Below are 14994 nucleotides of genomic sequence, written 5' to 3'. Positions count from 1 at the left end.
CCGATAGCTGAGGGGCAGTTGCGGCGGGCGCTGGAAGCACCCCGCCCTGGGGCAGGAGAGACTGGCCAGGAAGTAAAGGAAGGCACTCGGAAAGGAAAAAAGCCTTCAACTATCCCACCACATCCGAGGGGAGCTGTGGAGCAGGGGCCCCTGGAACAGTACCTGCAGATCCCATAGCTGAAATCGGGAGGCAGAGATTAGGCGCGGTGTCCCCTTGTTCCTCTGCAGTAGGGCGGTTTGCCGCTGCTGTATCTGGCTCAGCGGGCGGGAGAGGCGGAACGGTCAAACCGCCGCCTATCGGGAACACGGGAGAGGTGCTGGGGGAAACAGATTCACCCGAGAGCAGGGTGTCGCCTTTGCCCCGTCTGTTTTTGTGCTCCTTGATGCGGCGTGAGCGTTTGCAAACCGCCTGGAGGAGCAGCCGCTCGCTCAACCGCACAGACTCTGAAAGCTTCTTTGTTTTCTTCGGCTTATGGCCATTGTCTTTGCTTTCTTTGCTTGCTTGCTTTTTTGTGGCTTTGCGAGGAGAAAGCAGCTGGGGCAGGGGAGGGGCCGCCGCCAAAGTGGGATAGGCCGTCCCCGAGGTAGCGGGGGTGCCCGAAGTGGGCAGAGGGGGTTCTGCTGGCTTTTCCGAAGCCATGGTGCCCTCAGACAAGGAGCCCTGGAGTAGCTCCTCCGCATGTGCTACCTCCATAGTGCCCAACAAGCGGATCCGCACAAAGGAAAAAACGGTAAAAACGAAAGTAAAAGCCAATGTTACCGAATAATGTAAATAAAAAAGGTAATTTAAGTAGTTTTAGACAAATAAATGAAAGCTAAAGCAGTCTCCTTCCCACCTTGCACACAAGAGCAGGTAGAAATGGAGAAATAGAAAGGTTTAGAGCAGAGCAGTTTCCTAAACGACCAAGCCTTGAGCAGACAAGACCAGAACTGGGGACGGCACCAGACAGTGGGAGGATCTAGAATTTGGAATATCCGGTCTTGTCTTGAGCATGCTCAGTGCTTGATCCCCTTAATGATGATCTCCAGACAGGGGGAAATGGGAACTGCTGAAGAGAAATTAAAAACATTAAAAGCAGATCTACAGGAACATTCAGAAGTACCCTACTGCTGACTCTCACCATAAATCATTTATATTTAATTCTCATTCTTCCATCAGTGAAAGCCTAGAGCAGACAGAGCCATCCTACTAATGGAACAAAGTCAGGCAGGAACAAGACCTCGGAAACACACCATCCCCTACAACTCCCACATGCCAAGTCCTTGTTCAGTTTTTAAAAAAAACATTTGGCTAGCAGGACAACACAAAGACAACAGCAAACTGACAAATTTTAATATTACTAAAATGGGGTGGGGGGAGAGTGCTAAACAGCCACAGTATTAAATCTATAATGTGTAGGTAAGCTAGCTAGTGACAAATTCTGTTGTTGTTTTTTAAATCGGGAAGCCGAAATCAGGGATGAAACAGTGAGATTGAAGACATCTGAAATATACACTAAGATGCCACATGGTTTGGTGAAGCAACAATGGAATGTAGTGGGTAGAGTGCTGGACTTGTACCAGGGCGTTCTAGGCTCAACTTCCCACTCAGTCACGAGGTTCACTGAGCAACCGCAGGCCAGTCAGCCTGACCAACCCAGAGAGCTGGTATGAGGATACAACAGGGAAAACCTCACATACACAGCGCAGGACACTTCGGCAAGATCTACATTTAACAAAAGGTTAACTAGAATATTCATTTTATGTGCTATTGCTGATAACCTATATTCAGTCATGAAGATTATAATTCACCCACTTGCACAGCTTGGGGCTATGCTCTATGCTGGCAGTGGGCAATATGCAGCTTGGAGGCTGTTCTCAGAATTCTACAAAAGTATTATTTGAAAGACCAAAACTTCAACCAGTCAGTCTGGTGCTGGTGGTGGGAGTATGTCTACAATGCTCAGGGCAGAAAAGAAAAAACACCACTATATATTGTTCAGACATAAATATGCATCATTTGGAATACATGGAGTTAAAACAACCAAAACTTGAGCTGAACAATGCCAGACATGAGGGGCCTTATCACCCTTCCCAAACAATGTTACCCAGTGCCAACGATCATGTGTTCTAACAAAATAACACACCACTAACAGTTAAATGGCCAAGTAATATCACAGAAGTCAACTGGCAACAATCAATCATCACATACACCCAAAACTGATGTCATTGTGAGCAAGATACAGTATAAATCCAAGTCAGCAATGGCCTGTAAGGCTTCCCAAATGCAGATTCTAAACAACATTAATCCCTTATCATTTCCAGCAGAGTAATTAACTTTGTTTGTAAAGCTCAGTGGAATAAGGGTTTGAAACCGCTGAGTAAGCAAACTGGGTTATTAATTATGTGCTCGACAAAACAGTGTACTCAAAAGGCACCAATTTGCTGCCTCCAAATGTTCAGTCTGGGAAGGAAATGGGGAAGTTGAACTAAAACATAACTGATACATTAAACAACAAAGCCATATCCCAAAAAGCAACACTGATATCTTTATATGTGAATATTAGTGGGGGAAACACTTCTGAAATCTCTGTACTTGCATATGAAGTGTTACTTGATATTCCTGGTTTGCAGCCTAAAGTAATCGAATATAGGGCAGCATAGAAAAGACTACTAAAAATGATGACATCACTCAAGGAGAGCTTCCTAGAGTTTTATTGAAGATTGCACCCAACAATCAACTGAGACATTCAAATGATAATGTTCCACCTTCAGTGCCTGCCTGGTTCACACCCATTGCTTCCAACACAACAGGCCTCAAAGTGATAGGTTTGGCCCTCATTAGGGCCCTGCTGTTTACCAAAGCCCAGAGAAAGATCCATGCAAATGTATAATTATCCATAAATATTCCAAATGAGCCTCCACAATCATTACGGCCTAGATACAATGGAACATGTGCAATATACTTCAGTTCAGCCTTACAGTCTTGCTCCTCACTACCTGCCTTAAGGTATTCTTATAGGCAGGAAGTCCGATGCTCAGAATGGAAGTTTCAGTCCCCTGCTCCTAGGTATTGGTGTCCCAAAAGTTCCTAGTATGAAATATTCTCCTTTGCAAAACTTCACTGAGGCCCATTTAGTTAATTAGTTAGTTAGTTAGTTATTCGATTTCTATACCGCCCTTCCAAAAATGGCTCAGGGCGGTTTACACAGAGAAATAATAAATAAAAATAAGATAGAACCCTGTCCCCAAAGGGCTCACAATCTAATTTAGACAAAACATAAACATCTATCTTAAAAGTATAAGATAATTCCATAACAGAATCAAATGGGGCTCCAAAATGATAGGGGCTTCAGTGAATGCATTTCTGGCTTTTTATATATTTTATTAAATCCTGATAGCAAAGAACTTTTTAAAAACAAAAACATTCCAAGCTTCTGAAATGGATAGATCCCTATATTGCTTTGTGTACATAAACACCTTTTCCCCCTTATGTTTGCAAATGACATTTTCAAAACTTGATGGAAGTTTCCCTAAGCACTACACACACATGCCCTCCTCCCATTTCAATATTGGTCACAGTCAAAGAAGGAACTTTATGGGCCATTCAATCATATATTATTATTATTACATTTATATCCCGCTCTTCCTCCAAGGAGCCCAAAGCGGTGTACTACATACTTGAGTTTCTCTTTTCACAACAACCCTGTGAAGTAGGTTAGGCTGAGAGAGAAGTGACTGGCCCAGAGTCACCCAGCTAGTTTTATGGCTGAATGGGGATTTGAACTCGGGTCTCCCCGGTCCTAGTCCAGGACTCTAACCACTACACCACGCTGGCTCCATATACAATACCAGTCAATATTTCTAGATCACTTTTAAAGCATCCCTGCTTTAATTATATTAATATTATAAAACCTGAAGGCTAACTTTTAAAAAAACAACCCAAAAAACCCCTTGGTGTTTGAAACTGCTGCATTTTGTTGTCCATTTTAAGATTTGGCTTCAAATTCTCCAGGGGATATTTCAAATACACTTTCACATTATAGTCTAATCTCATTTATCATAGTTGGATATGATTTTCTCTTCAAACTACTTACTTCAAATTTAAATCACTAAAGTCAAACTGAATGAGGATCTAGATTAAAGAAATTATTCTCTGGCAAACTGGGTATTTTAGGGGTAGGCAGGAAGACTGTATATATATCTTAACACTGTCAGGATTAAGTATAAAGAGTTGTATAGGGTTTCTTGGCTTTAAAGAATATGGTGCTGCTAGATTTCTACTGTTTACCTGGACATGGGAGAACCCTGGCAATCAGAAGAATGTGAAAAGCCTTCGGACTGAATTGTTTCCTATATCACATTCCTGGACTTGGTGATGTTAACTAACCCAGGATAACTACCCCACAGTTCCACACTCACCCTCAAGGCAGTCTGCAGATTAGAATTCCCATCTATAAAAAAGTGCTGAGAGGTGGAGGTGGAAAAATTACTTTTCTACCTCTCTGTCTAATCACCAGGATTTCACGCATGAGAAGGTACAGTAATTAAAGTGGGTCACTCATTAAATATGCCCCTTTAAAATGCAGAAGAAGCTCGACAACCAAAAGAATGGTCAAGGTAACTGAATCCTTTCATATTATAAAATCAAGTCGCACACTGAAGAGCGGGGAGCAGAATTATTTCCCAATCCCATTCTTGTTACAGGGAGACAGATAAAGGGCCGGGCGGGGCGGGGGGGCAGTATAAGGCTGTCTTGACAGAATCTCCTTTTGCTTTAATCCCTACTTTTAAAGGGGGAGGGCGACCAGAACCAGACGACGAGCAAACACCTGAAATTGTCCCGTAAAATGGGAGACTGAAAAAGGATCTCCGTCCTAGAGTGACTCAGGGGTTAAATAGCAGAAAAGACGGGATGGAGGCGGGTTAAAACAAGGCCAAGGCTCCCTCACTCCTTCCCAGGCTGAGCCGAGTCCGCGTCCTGGATGTGGGTCAGTCACAGACGCCTCCTCCCCAGCACCGTTGCTCGCCTCTCCCGCCCCACCCCCGACCGAGGCCTAAAAAGCCGCGGCGCTCGCGTGATCCATCCAGCCGATCCGCTCCTCACCTGCTGGTAGCTGCCGCTACTACTGGGTTCAGCCGCCGCCGCCGCCGCCATGGCGCTAGGCAGGAACCGAAGGAGAAGAGTTCCTTAGTGTCGGGCGTAGAGAAACCGGGCGGGGGCCCCGCTGGGGACGGCTGCCAGGGACTTCCGTCCCCCAATGGGCGCTGCCGGTGCTAGGCTGCGGCGGGGGCAGAGGAGGAGACGACAACGGCAGCCAGGCGGGTCACTCACCGCCGCCACTGCTGCTGCTGCTGGCTCAGGTTCCAGCCCTCCCTCCTCCCTCCTCTCTCCTCCTCCCGGCTTCGCTTCTTACTCCTCCTCCTGGCAGCCTCTGCTGCTGCTCACAGCACCGCCTCTGAGAGCGAGCGAGACTCGCTCACTTTCCAGGCGAGGGCGCGATAACATTCGGGCGGGGGGCAAAGACCAAACCGACCCTCCGCCGACTTATTTACCGTGTAATTTCTTATCTGTGGTGAATTCCCGAATGACACTTCTAACCGTCACATTTTTGTCTCTTGACTCTTGCGCCAAAGAACGCACACCACCAGCCATGTGTGTCCATTTTAGCTTCACAATAACTCTGTGAGGAGGCCTGTCACAACTCCTGAAAAACTCTCTCGTCCATGGGCAGGGTGTACGATGAGGCCCATGTGTGCCCAGGATGAAGCCCACAGAAAAAATGTTGTTCCCTACAGAGCTATCTCACACGCGTTTACACCACCAGCTAATCCCATCCGTTTATTAGGATCCCACTATAATCATCACAATGCAATACAATTCAGACTACAGCTGTGCTTCAGTTACAAAGGTTGTTATTTGCAAAGTAAATCAAGCAACAGATTAGGTCACACATCTATACGGCCAATGGATGAAACATCTAGAAAATGAATCAGTTTTACAGAATGAGAACACTGTGACATACCCACAAAATCTATAAACCTATTACATTCAAAATGTCAAAAACTCAAAGTGAGCCAAGTCATAAATTACAGTTACATCACCCATATGCATTATATGGACAAGGAATTAAACAGGTAGGAAGCAAAAATACAAACTCACTCCTTCTTAAGTTTATTTGTTTGATTAACAGGTAGGAAGCAAAAATACAAACTCACTCCTTCTTAAGTTTGTTTTATTAACAGGTAGGAAGCAAAAATACAAACTCGCTCCTTCTTAAGTTTATTTGTTTCATTAAAACAATCCCAAGGTGGTTTACAGCAGAATTTAAAAACAAGATTGTAAAAATGACAATTAAAATATTAAGCTAAAAATATAAAAAACAAATCTGATTTAAAAAATTAAAACACAAGCATAAAAACAATACAAAAATACACAGTTAAGCATAGAACATATACTCAAGGGATAAAGTTAAGAAACATTTTGTCCATCTCACAAGCCTGATGGCCGGCAGACTCCCCTCTAGTAAACTTGGTTGTTGGTTGTGGCAAGCAGACCAAAGCTGCAGCTTTATTTCTTTGTGCACACTTTTCCCCTCCATTTTAAGCTGAAGTTACTTACTTGGGAGTAAGTCCATTGAACTTAATGTGCTTTATTTCTGCATAAACATGTAGAAGATCAGACTGCACAGAAACTCAGGAAATATTTGGAGGACTTTGGTTCAGGAGGAAATTATGGGTTAAGCCTCACAGAAAAGGTAGATTTTTGAGGAAAGATTTGAAGGGAGAGAAAGTACAGGCATCCCATCGCTGTTCTGGAAAGGAATTCCAGGAATAATGAGTAGCAAGGATGTAGTTGTTTATGGGAGCAAGAGACCTTTGGTCAACTGAGAGTGGAGCTAGAGGAGTAAAGGTCACAGGCAGGGATATATCAGGATGGAGAAAGGCCTTAGAAGCCATGGTCAAGGAGTTTTGAAAGAAATGGGAGTGGTCAGAAAATGGGTGTGTAGAGATTTAAGGTGGGATGTCACAAGGTCTGAACTATTAATTAGGTTACAGATAGTGGAAATCTGGGAAGAGATGAGAGGGCTAGGATGTGACAACAGAAGTCCAGAGAAGAGAATGTTGCAGTAGTTGAGATGGGAGATTATCAGAGTGTCAACCAGAGTCAAGAAGGCCAAAAGGAATATATTTTTGCCTCACAGGGGAGAAGCAACATGACTTAGTGACTGAATTAGGTAACCAAGTCGGGTGAGGAGTAGAAGTGAATTGGCAGCAGCACTCCAAGGTTTCAGGCAGGAGTCTCTCCCAACCTTACCTGGAAATACTAGGGATTGAACTTGGGACCTTCTGCATGCAAAGCAGATGCTCTAGCACCGAGCGACAGCCCCATCCTCAAGTAGGAATATTCAATATAAATACTTCATCTGACTAGACATACTAGATAGGCAGTTAGAGACAGAGGGGGGACATTCTGGGATAGTGATACTGAAAGCCAAGAGATTTGATGAGGTCAGTGACCCAGTGGCAGTGTGTAATGAGCAAACAGCAGAGGCCTGAGAACAGTACTGAAGGACTGCCCCCCCCCCAAGGCCCGGGAGAGAAGAAGGACATTCTCTGTGGGAAAGCTGAATGAGCAGTTTAGAAGAGAACCATCTGATAGCACATAGCAGTCATGGAGCCCTAGAGCATTAAGGGAGTCAAGCAGAAGAGGGTGATGAACTATCCAAATTTGCAGGGAGGTCAAGGAGGATGAGGATAGAATAGAGATGTTAGGATTTGGCAATGAGGAGGTCACCAATGATTAAAAGTTGCCTGACATGCAGAAGTTAAGTAGTGAAGCTGTTCCTGGCATAAAGATAAAGTGATTGAGGGAAAAGTTCACTGGCTAAATTCCCACATCAGGCTGAGGTAAAAGGCACCGGAGCAGTGCCAGGAAAAGAAAGGGGTGTGTAGTGTCATTTTAATCATGCTTTAAAAGGAAATTAAATTATTAAATATAATCACCATAATTACATATATTATGTAGTGTCGCTTGGAGATCACTGCTCTGCAAAGCGAGAACTTCATACTGTCTCCACAAGGCTTCATACTGTCTCCACAGTTCTTTAACATCTACATGAAACTGCTGGGAGAGATCATCAGGAGATTTGGTGCAGGGTGTTATCAATATGCTGATGACACCCAGATCTATTTCTCCATATCAGCCTCATCAGAAAATGACATCACTTCCCTAAATACCTGCCTGGAGGCAGTAATGGGCTGGATGAGAGATAACAAACTAAAGTGGAATCTGAATAAGATGGAGGTACTGACCTTCTTTACAAAAAGACAGCCCACACAGCCAATCGGGCCAGAGTGAGGGAAGAGTTTTTCTCCTCAACTCCAGCTCTGTGGGGCCCAAACTGCAGAGCCTGTGTTCAGATGTAATGCTGGTGCTGCAGAACCAGTGTTAGAAGTGCTTTGGTTCAGAGTGGAGTTTGGGGAGGGAAACAGCGGGTCCCTTCACATCTTCAACTCCAGTTTCCCAAATTCGGACATGCGTCCAAGGAAACTGGAGGTGAAGAGACCTCCAGTTTCCTGTTACATCTGAATTCGGAGGTGGGGGGGGAGAGAGTGAGAGTGAGTGTGTGTCAAAGTAGAGGCCTGTAGCTGTAAGGAACCTCCCAAAATAAATGCAGGCTCAAGGTTGTGTGGCAGCAAAGAGACACATGCAGGTGATAGCTCTTGGTTGGCCAGGCTGGGAGTGTGGATGGCTGAAGGGAAGTATGCTTCCCTTGAGCCCAGCACTTGCTCCTATGATGGCTTTGAGACTGAAGCAGGAGAAGAGGATGACATTACCCTTCCCGATCTCATTGTCATTGTGGGGCTGGAGCAAAAACACATCACTGTTGTGCTTTGGTCCAAAGAAGCTCTGAGCAGAGTCAGCTGCAGCTGCAGAGGCCTGATTGCCTTGGGTTCAAGGGCACTCTTCGCATTGACCCCCAAGATAAACCCCACCTCAGAGTATATTTTTGTATGAATGTGGTGGTGGGGGCAGTGTCATTCCAGCTTTCTTCATCCACTTTAATATCTTCCCACAGAGGATTATACAAGTGGGAACCTGTGAAGAAATTACAAGGTGAGGCAGAGAGTAAAATTAGAAGTGGGAGAATCTTGTTGTGCTGTCCTCCTTCCTCCACAGGTCCACACATGTACTAATTACATTCAGTCTGAAGATTTGGTTGCATCCACTTTGTATAACTGAATGTACATCTTTTAAATATGTAGACCACAGACACAGCTCTTGCCTGATTGTGATGCAGTGGAAAGAGAATGCCAAAAATTATCAATATGTACTAGCTTGTCTGGGTCCTTATCGTGTAGTACTTGTGAAATAACTTGCCTTATAAATAAGAATTGAGAAAATTTAAGAGTGTATTCTAAAAGCTAGTCTTCACATATCTGTATCCCTTTCTAAATTTTTGAATACAGAAGTGTTATATAAAGAACAAAACAAGCAAAATTACAAGTGTGATTAAAATCTTTTGATTTTTAAGCCAACTTCAGATATTTTAATTTAACATCAGTTGTTAATTGCTGATTTCACCTTGCCAATTGATCAACCAGCTGATCAACAAGGCTTCAGGAGTTACAGCTCTGCCATGTCACTTGACAAAACCGAGAACATTGAGAGAGGTTCAAAAGATATGAAATAAAAAGAAAACCTGAAGACCTTGGCTTCTGCTCTTGACCATATTAATGCCCTGTCTGATAAGCTAGTAACACTGATGCATAGCATGTAACAACCTCAGGATTATTTTAGGCCTACCATTTTTAAACCGAGTTCCAGGGATTCTCAGAGGTTTCTTTGCAACTTATCACAGATTCCCCAATGAGAAGATGACAAAAACTCTCGGAAATCAGGTTACCCACCAATTCTCATAATGTAGAATCATGTAAAAATCACAAATAAAAACCTATGAATCAATAAAATCAAAAACATTGACAATCACGTATCTTGCCTACCACTCCTGATCTTCTGCAGTGAGGAGCTGCAGGGCAACTTGGGATTCTAGAAGGGACTCTTGGATAATGTTGGGTGAGGCCCAGGCGGCCTTCCTTGTGCCTTAGAACATTTTCTCTTCTCCAGAATTCTCTGTAATGGAGGAATTCTGTGTGATACTTGCAGGGGCTACTCAGCAGATAAGTCGATGTGGAAAATCTTCCCTAAAAGGAAAATGTATGGAGACTCTAGTCAGAAGCTGTGCATCTCAGTAGGCACAAAGAAGTTTAATGGAAGGGAGAACAGCTAGCATACATGCAGAAAGTGCTGTTGAGAAATACATGGGGAAAGGGCCAAATCCACATGGATTTTGCTGGAAAGATCCACCAGCCAGGATATTAAGGCGGGCACTCCTAGATGGTCTCCTTGTAGTGCCAGCCTGGTGTTGCTTTTCTAGTTGCAGTCATATGTAGAACTGTAAACATTCCTTCCATACCACAGTAGATATAGCGTGCTTTTAGGATACACAAGACTGGCCCTTCCTTTTTAAAATCCTTCCTGTGTCTTCTGTGGTCTATCGTAACTGAGCATGCACTTCTCAAAAAAGACGAGATAGCAGTATGTATTAACAGCAGCCCACATATGTGCTCCTTGTGCTGCTTTACCACTTTTCTGAATAAGGTCAGATTTCATCTGGTAATAAATGTGACAATTTTAGCATGGGGAAATACAGGTAGAAATGGAGGGATGGTGACATTGTGTGAAACCCCCTTGTTTAAGAGTGAGTGAACAAAACATGTCAACCCCAGACTAAACTTAAAGTGGCCTTAGATACTTTTGGCTTCTCCTTGTATTGCCTAACTTATCCTTTTAATTTTCATGGGGCTACACTGAGTAATTTTCCTCATCATGTTAGCTGATATTAGTTATTCGTGGGCTGAGTGCAATGCATACCCATTCCTGAAGATGAAGACAGATCTGTAATGTACTGTAAACCTATGACAATAACTTTGTGCCTGCTCATTTGGAACCATTAGTTACAAATTAGTTTTTGACTCAATACTTTGATTGAAGAAGCAAAATGCTTGGGTGTTGCCTTTTGAAACTGTGGTACACTAAAGTATTAGACCAATGTTATGCTATAATTTTCTTACAGTTATGCACCTCGGGAATAAAGCAGCTTCCAGAGAATCATTAGTCTCCTCCGTTTTATTTCTGTGTTCCACTGAACCAAATTTATATTTATAGTTTGCTCAGCAAATACCTGATAGCTTGCAAAGCTAAGGAATGCTGAAGTTTTCAAGTTTTTTCTCTGCATATCTCTTTTTATTTATTTATTTCATTTCATTTCATTTCATATCCCGCTCTTCCTCCAAGCAGCCCAGAGCGGTGTACTACATACTTGAGTTTCTCCTCACAACAACTCTGTGAAGTAGGTTAGGCTGAGAGAGAAGTGACTGGCCCAGAGTCACCCAGCTAGTCTCATGGCTGAATGGGGATTTGAACTTGGGTCTCCCTGGTCAGGGCACATATCCAACCCCTCCCCCCAAAAGGTTGCTAGATCTCCCTTACTGTAAATACAAAGGGCAGCTCTCACAAATGTGTCTTAGGTTCTTCAGGCCTATTTACAATGACTGAAACTAGCTCAGTGACAGTCGTTCCGTCACCCTAGGGAAGCCTGGGAACGGTAGTTCCATGAAGGAGTCCAGGGAGTGTTGACATAGCATTCTCAACACCCTCACCAAACTATGATTCCCAGGATTCTTTGGGGGAAGTAATGACAGTTAAACCAGTATAAAAATCATACAAATTGCAGTTTGGGCATGCCCATTCATTCTTGTGTATCTGTAAATTTCATTAATAAAGGCTAAAAAGTAGGAGATTTTATTTGCCTGTAGTTTGGCATTTCTGGAAATGCAAAACCATTTTAAACACCACATGTGAAAGCGGTCTAAGAGTGCTATGGAAACTTGGAGACCACAGAGGACTGCTTCACATGTTACCATAGAACATTAAAAATGTCCCGCTTCTATGTGTGAGGCAGCTAAGTCTATTTTATAATCTTGTCTGCTCTGTAAAACTTGCTGCAGACAGACATGACTGAGCAAGCTGGAGTTAAGGAATATATATCACATTGCTAGTGATATATATTCTTATATAGAGACATACTTCCCCTCACTGCAAGTTCTTCCCCTCAAGGATGCAATGGTAGGTTCTGGTAATTATAATTATATCTTAGCTGAAGAGCTGTGTTGGGGGAGTGGGGTGGCGTCTACTTACATATACATAACTTTCAAGCAACCAGTTTTTAAGAGTCCAGGGGATTCCTCATCCTTATCAGTCATTCGAATGCTAGACTTAGGGATGGCAGCATACATGCTTATTTCTGCCAAACCACATTTATGACTTGTCACCGAAGTGACATTTGCTTTAATGAAAGTTTGTATCACCACTTGAGAAATAAATACCTCTGTCTGCATCCTGATGCCACGTTGATGGCTGCCAAACTAAATGTGTCTGCCCCATTTAAATGTTATGGGAGTTTCTGACAATGTACTGAATGGGATTTCCAGTATAGTGTCCCATTGGAAAAGCTGTCATTTTAACTCAAAACTGAGAAGTACTGATCTGTGAAGGATTAGTATTTCCAGATGGAAGAGAGTGCTGGACTAGGACCGGGGAGACCTGAGTTCAAATCCCCATTCAGCCATGATACTTGCTGGGTGACTCTGGGCCAGTCACTTCTCTCTCAGCCTAGCCTACTTCACAGGGTTGTTGTGAGGAGAAACCTAAGTATGTAGTACACCACTCTGGGCTCCTTGGAGGAAGAGTGGGATATAAAATGTTTTTAAAAGTAAAAAATACAGAGTCAGTCCTTGATTGCGTAGGAATTCTCCAAACTGTGAGAGGGTCTGATGCACGCCTAAAGAAATTAAGTGAGCATGAATCTACCCCCTAGGCCCATTGGAGTGGTGATGCCCAGGCAGCACTGATCCCCAGTCTCTCTGGCAATATATGGACAGTGACGTCCTGAAGGAGGGATTAAGAACGCACTGGATTTCCCAGATGTAGGCCAAGTTACACATAGTACATGCTACACTTCCCTCTAAGCACTTAGTGATCAAGGGGAACCCTATTCAAGTGCTAATTCATAAAGGCCATCTCAGTGCTGATGCTCTGCTGTGCAGTAGTTGCAAAGATAAGTTCTTTCAAAGCATAGGACTGGTGCCAGCCTGCCATCAACCTTGACCTGTCCTTGAAGGTTTGTCTCTCCCAGTCATCTTCCTCATAATATTAATTCATCCCTTCCACTAACACCTTAATTCCTTATTCGCTTTATAGAACTTTCTTTCAGGGAGCTTCATTAATCCAAAACCATCTGAGCTGAATATGTGGCTCCTTATAAAACATACAAGATAGGTGATTCCTTGCATATTTATTTATTCTAAAATGTATATTAAATTTTATTTTAAAATAAATCCATGCTTCTTTTCATAATGAAGCTGGTGATAGTAGCGTCCTACTGTCTTCTTCTCATGCAACAAATTAGAATTCAATTAGTAGCATGAGGAAGAGCCAGGAGGAAGAGCTGGGGCAGGTGGGAATCTGAGTAGAGAAGTACCTTTGAAATTAGTGCAGACCTGTCACTTACTTTTTGCATAGATGATGACAGAGCAACATTCAATGCATGTTGTTGCTGGAAGAGGCCAGTATGCTGTTATCTGTCTTGGGACAGTGCCTATGGAGCTGTGGCTCAGGCTGTCTTATTGCTTTCCCCATGTTGACATAGCAACCTACATACAAAGCCAAAGCCAAAGCCAAAGGGCTGGCTTGGAGGATGCTTCAAAGTAGCTGAGGCAAATGAATGCCTGGTGGAGAAGCATTCTGCAGAGGTGCATGTGTCCTCCCCACCAGCCAGTGCACCATTGCCTCATTGGGAGGCCTTTCATCCAAACCATGTGCATCCCATTCCTCCCCCATATGTTTTCCTGGGCTGATCCGGAGTATTGTCCAAACCAGCTGAAAGTCCAGATTAGTTATGAACAGTCTAGAGGCTTGTAAATATGAGTGTCATGAGACTATTGGCTGCATTATCTTGCCTGAGAAACTGCACTTATGGACTTCAGTAAGTGGAATGTTTATTTAATATTGATTTTGCCCAGTGATGATGACAATGAGTGAACAGACTCACCAAGTTTGCAGCAAGCCATATAGGCGTACAAAATGGTTTAATCCATTTTAAAAGTGACAATGACTAAATCTTTTGAGTTGGTATCAAATACCCTAAATATTGCAATTCTCAGAAACAAAAACAAATTCCTGTCATCTCCTTAACTTCACTCAGAATATTCTAGAATAAAGGCAAAGCTATACGATCAGCAGTCCCAAGTGATGTATCTGCAGATGTAGGATTGAATGTATGGAATACTCCTGAGTGTTGCCATTCTGTTACTAGCTCTGCTTCTGTGGCTTTAAGAATAGCTTGACATGCACATATGCAGCAGGAGATGAAAACGCCCTGTGCACTCTAGTTCAAGACCTCTAGCAGTGTGCATCATAGCACCAATGATCTTCATGCTGTTTTGTATCTTTGGCACATAAGAAATGCCTCTGTTACAACACCCCTGGAATAAATAAAACAGATCTGGTCGGTGCTTCATTCCCTGGGGATTAATGTATACTTTAACAGTTTTGCCTAAAGTTATAGTCAATGACTATTCTGAATTATTTAGCTTCTGGTAAGGCTCACAAGGGCAAAAGCCAAACACCCACATTAACCAGAAAACTTCTCTATTTCCATCTTATTAGATGGAGCATGGGGAAGTGTGATACAGTTTGCTCCAGTGTGGAATGACTTATGCTAAACTTTCAGGCTTTGCATACAAAAAGACCCAGTCACTTCATTGCCTGCTTCCTGAATTAAGTTTAGAATGCTGAGGATCTCCATATTCACTTTTTATAAAGGACATTTCCAGTGTTAGTGGCTATAGAGTAGTTCTTAAACATGAATGATTGTATTATGTGCCTTT

At 43.1% G+C, this 14994-nt stretch overlaps 1 protein-coding gene across 2 annotated transcripts in view; it reads right to left on the bottom strand.

The window, feature by feature from the left end:
• Nucleotides 1-5385, bottom strand: part of NDFIP1 (Nedd4 family interacting protein 1) — a 57439-nt gene extending 52054 nt beyond the window's left edge. Inside the window, exon 1 of one of the 2 annotated variants that reach the window (XM_053289970.1) lies at nucleotides 5087-5385. In XM_053289970.1, the coding sequence (XP_053145945.1) occupies nucleotides 5087-5137 (51 nt within the window). In that variant the 5' untranslated portion in view covers nucleotides 5138-5385. The remainder of the gene's footprint in view (nucleotides 1-5086) is intronic. The other variant, XM_053289969.1, reaches the window with a different exon arrangement.
• Nucleotides 5386-14994: the final 9609 nt, after the last annotated feature.

This window comes from Hemicordylus capensis, chromosome 2 (assembly GCF_027244095.1).
Source record: "Hemicordylus capensis ecotype Gifberg chromosome 2, rHemCap1.1.pri, whole genome shotgun sequence".
Classification (NCBI taxonomy): Eukaryota; Metazoa; Chordata; class Lepidosauria; order Squamata; family Cordylidae; genus Hemicordylus; species Hemicordylus capensis.
Note: the sequence above shows the minus strand (reverse complement) of the source record. Positions and strands in the feature narration are given on the sequence as shown.